The sequence below is a fragment of the Pistacia vera genome, unplaced genomic scaffold (genome assembly GCF_008641045.1).
Source record: "Pistacia vera cultivar Batoury unplaced genomic scaffold, PisVer_v2 Contig118, whole genome shotgun sequence".
NCBI classification, from domain to species: domain Eukaryota; kingdom Viridiplantae; phylum Streptophyta; class Magnoliopsida; order Sapindales; family Anacardiaceae; genus Pistacia; species Pistacia vera.
The window spans coordinates 655,523-673,077 of record NW_022195226.1 but is presented as its reverse complement, the minus strand read 5'-3'; the positions used below and the strand labels follow the sequence as shown (position 1 = coordinate 673,077).

The 17,555-nt window shown below is 33.9% G+C and overlaps 2 protein-coding genes across 2 annotated transcripts; both read right to left on the bottom strand.

The window, feature by feature from the left end:
* Positions 1-869: 869 nt before the first annotated feature.
* On the bottom strand, positions 870-4,473 carry LOC116108963 (probable LRR receptor-like serine/threonine-protein kinase At1g34110; the record flags this gene model as incomplete). Its single annotated transcript, XM_031395201.1, has 2 exons — positions 870-1,525; positions 1,686-4,473. Coding segments are annotated over 2 exons (3,171 nt in total), but the record flags the coding sequence as incomplete, so codon positions are not given.
* Positions 4,474-8,798: 4,325 nt separating this feature from the next.
* Positions 8,799-12,832, bottom strand: LOC116108957 (30S ribosomal protein S1 homolog A). The gene is given in 10 exon segments (XM_031395192.1): positions 8,799-8,879; positions 8,882-8,931; positions 8,934-8,964; positions 9,092-9,140; positions 9,580-9,705; positions 10,648-10,745; positions 10,873-10,953; positions 11,316-11,387; positions 11,473-11,547; positions 11,912-12,832. Coding segments are annotated over 10 exon segments (1,533 nt in total). The 5' UTR covers positions 12,782-12,832.
* Positions 12,833-17,555: the final 4,723 nt, after the last annotated feature.

Below are 17,555 nucleotides of genomic sequence, written 5' to 3'. Positions count from 1 at the left end.
CTAAACATCTCTCTCCCCTCAATAATAAAAGTTTATAAATTGACAAAAACAGTCATACTCACCCAACCGACAGTCGTCAGAATGGTGTACAACCGGTTGGATTATGGCCGGTCGTGCGTTGATCTGGCTTTTCCCGATCAAATCTACCATGTATTTAACCGGAAACGGCCAGATCTACGACCAGAATTTGGCCATCGTGCATCACTCTAGCGCCGACGGTGGTTACTGGCGACAGTGACTTAGGTGGATGGGAGTGTTTTTGTTAATTTATAAACTTTTATTACGAAAAGTAATTATATATTTTGAGTTGAATAAAATAGGTTCACAAATATGTTTTTACTCTTTACAATAGGATAAACAAATATGTTTTTACTCTTTACAATAAGATAGGATAAGATTTGAAAAGTGTACCAAACAAGCGATATTTTCTGGTAGTTCAATATATTTGTCACATCTCACATCACTTATATGCATGAATTTTAATATATTGTCACATTCCATATTACCTATGTGCAAGAATTTGTTTCTCGGTTTCACACACAGATCTCCAATGAACGCCCTTCATTGAAAATGTATCTATTTGATTGATATGACCCAAAACTATAAAATTGATCTAAAGACCTGACAATATTATTGATAACGTGTGTATAATATTCAACAATGTTGAATAAAGTTTGAAAGAAATTATTAATGGTTCTTACTCTTTCTTCTAGATTTCAATATGGTTCTACAACTCATGATAGCATTTCTGTTTTTTGTTTTCTTGCATTATACTTGGAATATTTTCCCTGACAATGTTCAACCTAAAATCAGGCTGAGATTCTGGTGGACTTTGAAATGTTTCTGAGTCTCCTGATTTCAGGCAAATATTCAGGAAATGAGTAACATGAAATAGGGAAAGATAAAAAAAACATGGTGAAGTTGCACCAGGAAAACAAGAAACAAACAAAACACATTGATCATTCTAAAACTGTACAAGAAAACCCCAAGATCACCATCTAAAGCTGCTCTTCCTCCTCTCATTTTCCTTAGTTACAACACTCTCTTTTATCTTTGGATGAGAAAGAAACTCAATTACTAATGTTCTTGAAAGAACTAAAAAAGTAAAAGAGCCAAGAATTATAACAAAACTAACCAGAAATCTAACTTTGATTTGAGGACTGTTTTATTAGAGGTTGAGAAGTCTTGCCCCATTCTTCAGGAGGGCTCTTCACCTCCATTAATAATGCAATGACTTCCTTCATTGTCGGTCGCTCTGCAGGCGAAGAATTCACACAGAACATTGCAATGCCTAGTGTTTGAAGCATTTCCTGCACTATTTGATCCGGTAAACCTTGGAGTTTGGTATCTAGAATAGATATCGCTGGTTCGAAGCTTCCCATTTTCTTTTTCACCCATTCGACTATATGTTGCCCATCACCCACATGGGACTCGACTGCGCTCCGGCCACTTAGGATTTCGAGCAAAACCACTCCATAACTGTACACATCACTCTTCTCGGTTATGTTCATGGTGTATCCATACTCTGCAATGTTGATCACACAATCATGTCAGATATGGAAAAGATAACTTATTGAAAGCTGAGCAAACATGAACAAATTTCTTATGAATTTCCTAAAACATGTTAAATTGATTATATGAACTGAAAAGCATATCAAATGTAAAGGAAATGAACAAGAACTTGCCTGGGGCGATATAACCATAAGAACCGGCAACTCTGGACATCACGTGGTGGTAATTTGGGGAGTTCATCAACTTTGCCAATCCAAAATCTGCTAGATAAGCCTCAAATTTCGAATCTAGAAGTATGTTATTGCACTTGACATCTCTGTGAAGAATAGCGGGAACACAGTCATGGTGGAGATAAGATAGACCCTGAGCTGAACCGACAGCAACCTTGTACCTCGTCTCCCAATCCAAGTTCCGATTTCCTTGCAACAGCTGTTGTAGATTACCATTGGAAATGTAGTTGTAAAGTAGAAGCTTAACACTTTTATTGGAACAATAACCAAGGAGCTTGACAATGTTTCTATGCCTAATGTGTCCAAGAATCTGAATTTCAGCCGCAAAAGAGTCAACTGGTTCTTCATCTCTTTTTGTTTTCCAGAGCTTTTTCACAGCAATCAAATCCCCGTTGGGCATTTCAGCCCTGTAGACGACCCCAGAACAGCCTTTGCCAATTACATTTTCATCTTTCAGGCAACTCAGGATGTTGTCAATAGTGAAGTTGAGTTTCTGGAAGGGAATGAAAGTCCATGGATAGGAGAAATCTTCAGCTCCGGAAGAAGAAGGCAATGCTCCCGATGATTTCTCCACCATGTACCTATGATTTCGAGTAACTAAAATCCATGAAGCAATAACAGATATGGTCACTGAAGCCAGGATCACAGAAATCAAAGCTATAGTTTTAGCAGACTTCAATCCATTTTTTCGAATGAGACTTGAAGAACAAGTAGACCCATCGGTGGATACGCACAGATTGGGGTTCTGAAGATATGAATTTGAAGATAGAGTTCTGAAAAATGTTGTGACAGGAATAGGACCTGAAAAGTTATTGTAGGAGATATTCAAGGAAGTGAGACTAGTAAGGGAACTCAGAACTTTGATTTTGCCATATAGCATATTATGTGAAATATCGAGCGATTGCAACTGTGTCAAGCTAGACATTGTTTCCGGGAGCTCTCCTGTAAACGCGTTTGAGCTCAAGTCCAAACTGATAGTTAAGCTTGTCACATAACCAATTTCCGGTGGAACTGGACCGGATAGGCTATTATAGCTCAAATCAAGCAGAGTAAGTTTCTGCAAATTCCGAAAGGATTTCGGAATTGACCCCGTAAGAAGATTGTTGTTGAGAATGAGCTTGCTCAAGTAACTGAAGTTTCCAAAACTTTCAGGAATTTCCCCAGTAAAGCTGTTTCTACTGAGATCAAGCTGTTCCAAATTCACAAGCTCCCCTAACTGAGATGGAATTTCTCCAGTAATGTAGTTATTGTGCACATCCAGTAGCTCAAGAACTGTAATATTGGAAAACTCAAAGGGCAGACCACCAGAGAAATGGTTCATGTACAAATCAAGAAAGACCAAGTTCTGCAACTGACCAATCTCTTTCGGAATCTGCCCGGAAAGCTGGTTTTCCCCCAGCCTCAATCTCACTAATGACTGACAATTCGCTACACTTCGCGGCAATTCTCCAGATAATGAATTCCCTAGAAGCAGAAGCTTGCTCAGCTTCTTCAAGCTGAAAATCTCCTCCGGTATTGACCCAGTAAGCTTGTTCCTCGAAAGATCAAGAGCATATAGCTCTGTGCAGTTGCCAAAAGAGGACGGTATCGTTCCCGACACTGCATTACCCCACATAAAAAAGCTCTGCAAGTACTTCAACTTACCAACTTGCCATGGAATAGCACCTGATAATTGATTCTTATCAAGCTGGAGAGCTGTTAAGCTAGAACAATTACTTAACTGCCATGGAATCAAACCATTGAGCAAATTATCAGACAAATGAAGCTGCTCAAGAACCGCTAGCTTCCCCAAGTCACCAGGAATTTCACCAGAAAGATCATTAGCAGAAGCATCAAACACAACAAGTGCTGAACAATTTGACAACTCAGCCGGAATCGGTCCAGACAAAGCATTGCCCCATAAAAGCAAACTGGTAAGTTTCTGCAGCTTACCCAATTGAGGGGGTATTGAACCAGTGAGCTTATTCATATGCAAATACAAGTTTCTCAACTCCACACACAGCCCAAGGTCAGGGGGTATTGAACCAAAAATCTCAGTATCATAAAGAGCTAAAGTTTGAAGATTGATTAAGTTACCAAACGTAGGTGGAATCAGACCAGAAAGTCCAGTGGCTGCAACTCCAAATGTTGTGAGATTTGTGAGTTGTCCAAGCTGTGGAGGAATCTTTCCTGTTAAATATGGATTGCCCCCAATTCTAAATTCTTGAAGAGAAACAAGAGACCCCAATTGAGATGGGATTGAACCATTAAGAACATTGTCTTGTAAGCAAAAGACTTGCAGTGAAGTGAGGTTGGCAAGCTGAGGAGGGATTCTTCCGGAAAGTCTATTGGAGTTCAGAAAAAGAAACTGAAGCAATGAGAGCTGGCCGAGTTCCGGAGGAATGGAGCCAATGAGGGAGTTTGAAGAGAGGTCTAAAAGCCGCAAATGAGTGAGCTGGCCAAAGGAAGGAGGGATGGTGCCTGAAATGTTGGTGGAGGACAGATTAAGGAGTTGAAGAGAAGAGAGAGAGGAGAGCTGTGGAGGTAAAGAAGACAAATTGAGGAAAGTGTTTGGTAAAGAGAGGGAGATAACTCTGTTTTGAGGAGAACAAGTAATGCCTTGCCATGAACATGGAGTTAAGCTTGAAGGGTCCCATGAAGAGAGGATTGAAGAGGCTGCTTTTGTAGAAGGACCAGCTGCTGAGAGAAGAGAAAGAAGAGCTTCTCCATCAAGTGAAAGTGAAGAAACCAAAGTGTTTGTAAAAAACAAAAACAAGAATGAGAAAAACAAGAGAGAAGAAAAAGATGAAGAAGCCATAGAAATTAACCAAAAAAACAAAAACCAAAAAAGGAAAAAACTTTGATGGCTAATGAAGTTTTAAGAAATGGGGTTGCTGAGAAAATAAAGGTTAATGTAATGGTGGAAGTCTTGGTAATAGTGAAGAAGATAGTGAAAGTCCACTCTTGGAGACAACATGCATGTGAAAGAGATAAAAGAGAATGCTTAAGCTTCACACTAAAGAGTTGAACTCAAAACTCAAAACTTCACAAAAACAAAACAAAGATAAACTCTTTAACCTTCAATCTTCATCAATGGAGGTTTCTGATCAAAAGATCTTCGATTTAGCAAGCTCTATGAATGCATGCATGGAACTCCACTTTCACGCTCATGCATGCCATGAAATGTATACACAAAATGACTAAATGGTTTCAGAAGTGGGTGGTGGTCACGGCGGCGGTAACGGTGGTGGCGGTGGTTTGAGAGTTGAGAGATTGGGGTTGTTGAGTTTTTGAGAGAGTGAAGATGGGTGAATTGTTTGTTTTGGTTTTGGTTTTGTTTTGGATTTAAATACTTTGAGAGTTAAATAAGATTTTTAATTGAGGGCGCCGCTGCTTTTTATTTTTTTTTTTAGTATTTAATTAAATTTTATTTTGATTTTACTTTTTGAATGGCCAAGTTGCCCTTCGTTTTGTTATCCAGTGAAGAAGCAATGAAGCTTAAATGTTTTTGGTCAGTTTCTTATACCCCTTGTTTGTCCTACTTCTCCACGTGTCACAATAGAGGGATTTCTCAGCCAGGTGGTTCCAGAGAAATGTACCCTGATTTTGAGGATGTCCAGGATGACGGTTAAGGCTACTCTGTGTAAACTAAAGTAACTGATCCGACGTTCAGGCTTTGTCCTCAACTGGTAATATCTTTCAGCATAAATATTATCTTAATAAATTGGTTTGTTGTATATCAATTGCTAAAATGAATCAAATATATAATTTGATAAAAGAGTTAAACCGAATCAATAACATTCCTAATCCAATAATACAACCATACCCAATAAAAAATAGGTGTAGTTAATCAATCGATATTTTTTTTTTTTTTTTGTGACTGGGGTGTTCGAACCAGTTACATGCATCTAACCAATTTTTAGGGTCTGAATGAAAGATGGATTGGTAAATCCCCTGTGGTCACCTATTAATGCGCTAGGCGAACTTAATTCAAAAATTATATTGAACCATTTTACTCTTTATTATCATGACATCCAATGGTGGTTTCGAATTGATAATGTTATCGACTAAAAACTTAAGAATACCCAAAAGAGACATGGGTGAAATGAGAAAAGAGAAGGAATCAAGAGGAAGAAGGTGGAAGTCTACAAGGTGAGGCAGAGTGATGTGGTAGTTGCATTGGGAAAGGAAGAGTTTTGATGATAATAGCTGGGGGATTGTGAAAGGTAAAAGTGTTAGAGCAAGCAACCAATTTCAATGTCTTTTATTTATATTAATTTCATTTATTATTTATTATATTACATAGTTTTATATATACATAATAAATTATTTGGCCTTAAACGTGGGGTGTCATATTATTTAGTTTTTTGTTCAAGGGTGGCGTGCTATAGAGGAGGAGCATCTTTATATAGCTATGTAACAAATTCGAATACTAACATCTACACCTTATACTTTCAATTTTCAATATGATCATCTCCCCCATTCAATATTCGTAATGTAACAAATTCTTCTTTAAAATTACATCACTTATCAAATGTCACATTAAAACTCATTAACGATAGTCAATATCATAACACCTAACATCTGGATTTGCAACCATCAACCCTTCATCAAAAAACATTATTGAATTGAAGGACTCAAACTCAGTTTTTTTTTTTTTTTTTTTTTTTTTTGTATGATCGGAGGTTTCCAAACCAGCTTACGCGCACCTTAACTAATCTCTTGGGACCCTAAAGTTGACGACCAAGTAAGCCCCTCAATAACGACCCTTATTAGCGCCTATGAGGACTTAAATTCAAGAGTTTATAAAACCTATTTTTACTCTTTTACCATTTAGTCATTCACTAGTCAAACTCTCGTTCACTGGTGCTATAGGATGTGACAATAATCCTATTCCGATTCGTGTGAGTCATATTTTAAAACCTAAAGGTGTGTGTATATATTAGTTTGAAATCAAAGGGGTGTAGATGATATTTATGAAAGAAGTTAATATAAAAAGAAAATTTGACAGTGAAGTTACTGTGGAGGAGTGAAATTAAGTAAAGATAAAAAGGATGAAATTACCGAGGAAGAGGAAGTGGGTTTGTTTTGGGAGTGGGGCATAAAGATAATAGAGAGTTTAATTAAATTGGGAATAAATTAGGGCACACTTCACGATTAGGGTTTTTGATTTAGGTTATGTCTTATCTTTTAATTTAGCCGCACCACATTTCCATCTTATTACCTCTTTAATTAATGTTATAATTAAATTTAAGTTAGTTATTTATTTAGTTTAAATGGGTGTTTCTATTTAACCTTCTTTTATTTATAATAAATTTGAATTTTAATTACCATTTCTTAAGGTAGAAGCATCATTAAACTCATGCATTAATGAGTTAACTTGCTTAGGTTAATCAAAGATTTTATTTTTATTTTATATAAATTAAATTGATTAATGAAAAAATAAAAATAAAAAGGGGATTAGTTGCTTAATAAGTGGACATGAATATCGAAAAAGAATCAAATTGGGAAAATTAAAGATTGCATTAATTAATAAAAGTAATTGTAGGGAGGTCCCAAACAGTTCCCTTTCAAAGCTACAAGACTCATATAAAAGGGTCCAATGTTTACTCTTAATCCGCCGCTAATCTTTGTTTAATTAATTCATTAATTATAAACATTTATTATATCTAATTACTATTATTAATAAATAGTACTTGGATTTTTACTTTTTTAGTGGGTTTGACCACAGTTTGACCTAGGATTTAATTGTTTTCGCTCTCTCTTTGTCTTAAGAAATTAATTAATGGGATACTTGGCATGTCTTGATTAGTCAGTCCACTAAGATTTGGAGGAGCTAAGCCAACCACAATTCCACAAGTGGATTAATTAATTTAATGATTAATGACCCTCATTTTAATTTATAAATATATATTATATTTGATCTAACTGAATTACAAATAAATAACTTAGTTTGAGAAATATACATTGTTTCCTACAAAACGTTAATTCTATAAATTTAATTAAGCTTTAACGAAGTTCTCTAAAAGAACTACCTCTAGATAGTTTGACGGTTCACTTAAGACTCTTAGGTGTATTACTCAAAAAGTCTTCAATTCGAATCTTCATAACTATTAATAATGGGTAGCCATTGGAGACTTACATGACCGCCTCCATCAGCACCAACGTCCAGAGCTTCCTCCCGGAGAGGACTAGTTAAGATACACGCAAACTGATTCGACACTCCCAGATACCAAAAAAAAGTTCTAAAGTCATTATTGTCCAACTTCTAGAAATTCATCTTTTTTTTAATTAAAAAAAAAAAAAAAAAAAAGATGCCGAGTTTGAGGGAATCTTTCTCTACTTATATTTTAGGGTTTTGAATTCATGGAGCCCCAAACCTAATGAGTTTAGGGCATGCCGAGTATCTAAATAAATGATGGTAATGTTTGTTTATTATAAAGAAGACAAAAGAAGAAAATGCTACATAAAATGAGGCTGAGGCGCAGCCTAACTATTATATATGATGAGCTGTAGCTTTCTATCTCTTACAAACAACAAAATATCTATATATGAAGACATATTTCTGGAATCCTGCTTCTATTTTATATACATTCTTTAACATCATCTTTAAATTCAACACTTTCTCAACCTACCTATCAAGTCAAAAGATTTGTTTCCCACTATAAACGGAAATCATGTTTTATTTCATTTATATATAAAAAACTATGTACTCAAGCTGTTTATGCTATATAGAAAAGAGAGGTTTGTAAAATTATTAAACAGAGAATCTTCTCATTATATCATGTAACAGGTTAAATTACAAGAAAATTGTACTAAAATAATACACATGTACAACAATTCATCCAACAAGGCTGTTACAATTACATGCCTTTGTTTCTATTGATTCTGACCTTGAAATAACGATTACTTGCCTAACAAAATTGATTGATCACCCAAGAGATAATGGCTAATACAAGATTCTTCCTCTTCGCGAGAAACATGCGCACACCCTTGTGCAGAGGGCGTAAGAAGGCATAAGTCCACTCTTTTCCCAGTTTTAGGCATGACAATGCAGGCATAAGGGTGTAATCTGAATTATTTTTCCTTCTCAAATTTGAACCACTTCCAATTTGCACACAAGCTTGCCTCGTTGTCGAAAGGTAGAGTGTCGGTTGAAAGGGTTCTGAATTGGGACTTGCTGAAACAGCGGGTAGTTTCTGCCGGTACTCTTTGCCATCTCTCTCGCTTCAGAAAATACTCTCTTCCAAAAGATATGCAATCAATATATTAGTTAAGCTCTATAATGAACTACAGAAAGCATCCCTCATCAAAAAAAAAAAAAAAAAAAAAAAAAAAAGTGGAAAGGAAGAAAAGAAAACTAGATGAACCTCTTTGTTTGATATAAATAGGCCAGGCTCACTTTCGAGGTCAGCGATACTGCAACATAAGGGAAATTTTCATCAGCAGATAGTAAACGCTGCAATTTTTGGCACATTTCCCAACAGAAACATTTGAAAGCTGTGTTAGGCCTTAGGAGTCTTAGATAAATAAATGTCCATTAATAAATACAATAATAAATCATCAAAACCTCATAACAAAGTACACACGTCACAGTAGTAGTAATACTAATGAATAGAAATAATTTTATGTAGATATCAGTTGAACTTGATGGTTCTGTTGTCCTCAATATTGGAAACTAATACAAAGCAATCTTCAAAAACAGGACATCATAATATGAAGTACGAATGAAAACTTCTGAATCAAGATGGGAATTCAGGTAGCAAGTCATGAGTATTATTTTCAAAAGTAAGAAATATTTGAAGCATCAAACATGCATGAAAAAGATTCAAAACCAAGCAAGCCAAACCTCAATTACCTGAGAGCTATTTTGTCAGGGAACATTGACTTCACAACAAGAACTTTGACCTTCTCATCCTCCTTAAGTAAGTCACTAACAGAAGTAACTCGGGTGGAGCTAATATTTGAAACATGAAGCAACCCGCTGAAAATCATTGAGAAAATTAGGACATTTCTTCAACTTAAATTCAATTCACGCAAGAAAACACACAGTCAATGTCTAATGAAATTTATGCAAAAGATCAGAATATACTAAAGCTGCTTACAGTTGGCCTGCACAGAAAATCATGGGTAAATATATACTTGATACTTGTACATGACCAGAAAGACCATTCACATAAAATTTGGACCAACTAAAGGAAAGAATACAGACAAATGTGCACCATCCTGGAGTCATCTTATACAGCAAAACTTCTATAAGAGAGAATTCTTTGATTTCAACAAATGCAAAGTCTAAAATTATGAGGTCCATAGGGCAAACTACAGTCTACAACATGATTTACGCTACATTTTCTTCCGTCATTAAGTCGTCACCTTTTTTTTCTTTTTTATTTGGCAGACCATTTAGTTATAACTTCATCCCATCCAATCAATAATATTTGGAAATATTTGAATTCAAAGCATACGTGCACATGGAAATTTCCAGCTAAGGTCAATGTAGGAACCGCTTCTTTTGTTTCTTCACTGTTGTTTTTTATCCCACTCAAACTCTCTCTATCTAACCCTTTTCTTTTCCTATTTGGTGCATGGAATGAACTCCAACAAAGTCAAACCAAACACAATAGCACCTCTTTTTCTTTCTTCCCTATATTTTGACATTCATCATCCAATCTCTCTCCCTCAAACTTTTCTTTTCATATTTGTTAGTGCTACTATTTGTTAGTGCTACATGTCACTATGTAGCTATTTTCAAAACAATTATATTAGCTATCTTTTTATTTTTATTTTATTCCAGGCCTTTTAGCTCAGATTCATGTTCTCAAATGTATTTCTTCAAGCAATGGACCAAAATGGACAACCAATAGATCGATATACATAGACTTCATTGCAGAATACACTAGCCAACCGAATAGCTAATTGTACTCACCTTCGGTTTGTGTCACCTATCCTTATTTGAGCTCCATATGGAAAGATTTTCTTAACAGTTCCATCTAAAAGTGTTCCCTCCTTAAGATGTAAAATTGCCTGCCACATTTAAGGTAAAGTCAGCAGGCCTTCTTTTCTTCCCATGAGAATCGGTACCAAAAAAACCAAAGAATACATCAAACAGCAATAAGAGAAAAAGTAAAGGAAATGCAGCACTGAAACTGACCCAAGCTTCCCTCTCACTCAGTATTAAGTCATTAGTGGCTTCATTTATTCGAGTAATTTGCACATTAATTCGGCGCCCCACCTACGACATCAAGAAAACAAATGCATAAGAAACATCCAATCAATTAAAAAAAAATGAATTGGAAAATAAACATAAAGAAAGCATCGTAGCTAAATTATCAAAAAATTCAGTACAGTTAAGGTGTACAAGGCAACGTGTCAACTATAAGTGATCTTCTTATGAATTTCTAGATAATGTAACATATAATAATGCAACTCTAACAACAAAAGATAGTTAATGTAACAATTATTTCAAAGGGTTTAAATTGACGCATGAAGATAATCATTATTCCTCATAAATGCCTCACGCGTACAAACAAAAAGCAAAACCAATTAAGTGGCCCAGAGTTACGTCATAAAAAATTCCATAGAGTTTTAACTAACATTTTCTTTCAACTCAGTGAAGCTGTTTACTCTGTTCAGCAACTCAGCTTTTGGAAGGAACGCTCGTAAACCCTGAAAAAAAAAAATCTGAAAATGATTAACACTTGACACAGATGCACACATGAAATGAACAAACATATAAAATAGTTCAACAAACCTCAATTCTTGTGAGAAGACCACCAGTATTCCACTCCGTAATTTTAACCTCGATAGGTTCATTTAGCTGTTTTATCTGTCCAAGACTTGGTAAATTCATCAAAAATACTCAAAATTACTTTGTAAAACTTGGATTATCACCCAGAACACATGGCATTGACTGGAAGTTAAATGGTTGCAAAGAAAAGTAAAACATCTAAACATAATTAAAAAATAAAAAAAAAGAACTATCATGTATCTCAATTTATGAAGCAGATAAAAAATATCTTAATTGTTAATGCTTTAAAATGAAATAAAACTTAAATACCTCATACAAGTTACATCATTCTAAAATAACATGTTACCTTCAGAGTCAATAAAAAGTAATAAACAACGCTCATAAGTTCTGTATCAAATTAACAAATCCACAAAAACCATGCAGAAAAAAGCAAGAAAAGAACCTGCCTCACTCGATGCCAAGCCAGCTTTCGGAATAACCGTCTAGTTGAAAGCAACGGCCGACCACTGAGGGTCCTCCCAAGAACCTCAGCAAACAGAACAGTTCCATTCTCCACAACAGGTCTTCCCAGCCCTGCGTCCCCACTTGTAGCATCATCACTCTTAACAATTCCCATCTTCCCTCGAACCATAAACTCCTCGGCATCCTTCTCTAAGTCACATAACAAGAAATCCATCTCTTTGTCATACAAAGGCAACACTTCCTTCGTCAACATTGTACCTAACAAGTCTGCCCCAACATTCACATCAAGCTTATTCTCATTGCCAGAAACCACAACACCAACAACAAAATCACCCGGTTTCGGCTCATAATACTCCACACTGACCTTCTTATCTCTCTCTACATTATCATCCACATTAACACTCTCATTATTAACTCCCTTCTCTTCAGCATCCTCCACTGACTCTCTAGGCTTAAGGAACTTCAGAAAAGGCTTTATAGCCTCTTCTTCATCAGGTTTTTCAACTTTTTTCTCAACTTCAGAAACAACCCCATTATCATCTAGAGCTACATGACTAGGCTTATTCAAAAGTTCAAGCTCATCATTCTCTAATTTTCCATTAATTTCACTCCTTTCAGGCAATTGGGTACTCGAAAACCCATCAAAGCCATCGTTTTGAGAGCAAAATCCAATATGGGTACTTCTCAAAAACCCAAAAGTAGTTTTAAACACAAGGGTTTTAGATGACCACAGTATGGAAAAGGAGCGAACTTTCAGAGTCTTAGGCTTGTTTTGAACTGTGTTGCTGTGCAGAAAACTGAAATTATTAAGAAAGTTTAGAGACTTACAAGGTTGAATAAGAGTTTGCATCTTCTCTTATCCTGGGCAACTCATCGGCTAATTCTCTAAGCTTTTGTCCAAAGAAATCCATTGCCGCTTCCCGGTTTGCTTTATCTATTCTTTTTCAAAGTGTTAAACGGATTGGGCCTATGATGGGCTTTACATAAAGCCTTGCAGGGCCAAATTGAGAAGCCCATTTTGTCTGTCAAATTTTGAATAAATTTTTTTCTCAAATTATAAAAGTTGGCATAAATCTCTTTTGAAAATCATTAAAAAAAAAAAATAGTCAAATTTTTATGGCATTTATTATAAATCTTAATGAGAAAAATTCTTTGACTTTTTTTCTAAATCATCGAGGCACTTGTAATTACACTTAATCTCATTATATATAAGAAGATTAAATATATAGTGTTAGGATAATGTAACATGACATTCGTGGGTTGGGGATCTAGATTCCCCGACATCCCCGTCTCGGCCCTCTTAGGGTTGGGGATGGGACCGGGGACCCCATTCCCCGGCCCCGACCCAACCATATCTTCAACTCTTCATATAAAGAGTTAATTTGATACTCTAGAAAGTTATAACTAATTCATTGCATGGGAAGTTAGCTTTATTTATTTATTTATTTGAATGTGAATGATTGCAAAAGAGATTGGATTATATAAATGTATATAAGGATCAATATTTTTTATCTTAACTTAAAATATTGACTTAAATTTTCAACCATTCATTTAATAAAGGGCCTTTTTAAAAAAAATTAAAAAATCATATCCTTGAGTTAAAAGATATATACCCCACATAAACCATTTTTTAAACAATTATTAGTAATATTTTTTTTTCAACTATTGAGTTAAACATTCGTCACGGTTGAATTTTCATTTCAAATATATCGACTATGAGTATTTAATTAAACACTTTAGATGACTAAGATCTTATTTAAAATATTTATCAACTATAGAACACATCAGTCATGTATATTATACTCATTTTCAATTACTTGTACTTAACTATCAACTATCGTGTTCGATTATGACTTTTGAATGTACAAACCCTCGTGATATAAGAATCATTTACGTTGTTAATCAACTCACAATAGCATATTATAATTAACACCTACATTGGAGATGACGATAGATGAATACTTGCAAGAGTAATATACTAATTTGATAGCAAATCACTAACTAGTTGGATTCTAGACGGCAATAAATATTTAATTCGACTAATCAATTTGGGTAACATTTAAAATTAGGGTTAGAAGTGAAAGCTTGATCAAATAATTAATTTTGGCATTTTTCTAACATTGATGATGACATTTGCTATGTGAAAAATTACAAAATTGATTGCAAGGGTAGGTACACATAGTTTATTGTTAGGTTTTCTTCCATGAGCTAAGCATTATCTTTAAAGAGTAAACGACTTTTTCCCACCTAAGGTTTGCCTTAATTAAACTTTATTATCCAAAAAGTTTCAAAATATCACTTTCTCATTCAAAGTTTATATCCAGTTAATAACAAAAATAAACTTCAATTTTTCAGCCAGCATTCGGCTAGTTATCAGGAGCCAAGGTAAGAGAATTTTTGTAGAATAGAGGCCAGTGGATCGAGTGGTGGTAACTGTTTAAATATTCGCAGTCAAAAATCAACTAAGAATATGAATCTCTAGCTTTGCGGTGACCAACAATCAGCGAAAAATCGGGTGTCAGAGTGAGAGGAGTTTTACAGAGAGGAGATTGGAACTTCAAATGGTGATGACGAAGAAATTTTTCACCACCGAAATCGGTTTTGGGTAGTAACGAAATACTAACTTTGGGTAGAAAAGTGGCATTTTAAAACTTTTTAGGTGGGAAAGTGTCATTAAGGCAAACCATGGGTGGGAAAAATTCGTTTACTCTATATTTAAAATAAAAAATTACCCTATTAGTTTTCACTCATGCATAATTTATTTGTTTGTTTATTTATATATGACACCTAAGTAGAAGATATGATAATTACCAAAAATTAAGAATAGTTTCGTTGACTTTATTTAAAATTTTATGAATATCTACGTAGATAAAAATAATAATAATAATAATTACGACGCTTTTTTTATAGTTAGCACTAAAAACTACATTGCAAAGATATTTTCTGCCATGATATTAAAATGTGTTGCAAAAAGAGTGTTTATATTTATATGTTTCGGAGCCAAATTAAATTGAAATATCATAAATCTATATTAAAAGAATTTTTTTTTATATATTTTTTTAAAACTAAATTAAGTGATCAATGTATAATTAAACGAATCTCAATGTAGATAAATAAATTTAAATTAAATCTTAAGAAAAAAAAACCCTTGTTATATTGTGTAATTAGAAAATGCATAAAAACATTAATCGTAAATTTGTACAATGTATGATCGTGAATTTGAGAAATATGTCTCATTTGAGGCCAAAATTTAGACACAAAATAGTATTTCTAAAACCATAAGTCTTGTAGTTGGACGATAAGACTTTAGCCATCTGGGTGGATTATCCAGAGGTTTTGTGTTAAAGTCCCACCAAGTAGCTATCTATCACATTTGTAGTTAAATTAATTGAGATGCGCGTAAACTCACTCGGACACCCCATAGATTTTATTCGTAGATTCCCTAATCATCAAAATCCAAGTTGTAAAATAAATGATTTTGTGAGTTTAATTATGAAAAGGAAATTATATAAAATAATTATGAATAATAACAATTGAGGCGATAATAAAAACATTCCTTGACTTGGTCTCAAATAATTGAGACAACTTATGACTCTCTTCACATGCCATGCCCCCCAACACATTGATGTTATTTAGAATTTTAGATTTGGTGCCGAATGCCAAGTTGCCACGTGTTGGATGAATTAGAATTAAATTAATACTTCAAGATTATAATTAGTAATAGAGGGGACTTTCCAAATCTACCGCAGTGTTTACCTTTGAATCAAGTACACCCCTTTTAGTTTTGAAATTCTCTCTCATATGCTTGACCCTGGAAAACTTCTATAAAAATAACCTAAAAGCTTAAGTGATTGGGTAAAACACTAAAGCCATAAAGGTTATTTTACAATGGATCTAAAAGCTTAAACTATTAGGTAAGGACTTATACCTTCTCACATAATTAGATTTGGCAAAACGGGTGGGTGGGCCGGGTTCGGGTCGGGTCTTCATGGGTCCGGGTCATATACGGGTCAAGGTATATGAGTCTAAAATATTGGACCCATACCCTATCCTATGAGGGTACGGGTGGACCTGCGGGTACCCGTTTTTTCTCTCTCCAAGTTTTAAATTTTTTGTTTCACCCCTAATAGTTTTTAATTATGACAATTATACCCCTAAAATTCCTACAGTTTTAATTTTTTACATTTACACCCCCAAAATCAATTACTCTAAATTCAATTCAATTTAGAATATAAATAAATGGGAATCAAAATAAACAAATAACACATAAACAAACACAATAAGTCAATAACATATAATACAAAACTATAAATACCAAAAAAATAAACAAATACATAATCACTAATACACATAAACAAACACAAAAAGTCAATAACGTAAGATAAAAAACTACAAATATCAATTAAAATAAATAAATCTTTTTTTTTTTTTAACGGGTTGACCTGTATAACCCGTTGAATATACGAGCTGGGTACGGGTCCAGAAAAAACAGGTCCAAACATTGGACCTATACTCTATATTTTTTACCTGAGTACGTGTCAACCCGCAAGTCTTGACCCATTTTACCAGGTCTACACATAATATATAGATTTTTTCACGTGAAAACTAAAATACTTAAGCTGATAGTACAAGCTCAAGTTCCCTCACATAAAATATGGATTGTTTCACATGAAACTTGGGTTCGATGATAGATCATTTTGAAAAGAGATTGAAGTAATTGATTTAATTCATTAATTGAGAATAATTAGTTATAGAAGAACTATTTGATCTATAAGCTTAAAATGTTTAAGTAAACTTGTAATATTAATTTTGAAGTCCAATACATTATCAAGTTACTTGTTAAATTTAATGGAAATTGTACCAGTGCAGGAGGTAAACGATGTTTTAAAAACATGTTTTTGGTTTTAAATGGAAGATAGAGGAAGGTTAATGAAATTTACCCATTTTACCATTTGATTGATTAAATGTACAAGGACGTCAGGAAGAGTAATATATTTAATAATGAAGTAGTTAATCGATTATGCGTTGATTATGATTAAATTAAATTTATAACTGTTAATTAAAAAATATATTAATTAATATATTACTAATCAATCTTGACTTTGCTTCCATGTTGTTGGCATAGTACTACTTTTTTTAAAGTATTATTGTTGGATTCAATCAATCAAGAAATTGTATTCACTAAAATAATTAAAAAACTCTTTTCTAAAAACAAAAACAAGAAATTGAATTTTATATTTTTAATTATCCGAACTAATTTATGTGCACCTCAACTAATTTATTGGAATCCTGAAACTACCGATTGGGTAAGAATTCTAGTAATTATCCCTATTAACAATTAATAAAGGATTCGAATTCAGAACTTCTTAAGTAATACATTCAAGAGTCTATATCAAACCACTCAATTACCCAGAAATAATTAAAAAATAGAATTATTAAACACCTACTATGTATATTTTTTGATATGAAAACTTAAAATTATTTTATTTTTCTCTCACCTTTGCATATTGTTAGACATGTGTAAATAAATAAATAAATTATAAAATTGCTAACAAATAATTTGAATATTGTAGAAGAGACAAAAGGTTAATATAATTGTATTTTTAATAAATAATAATTGCTGA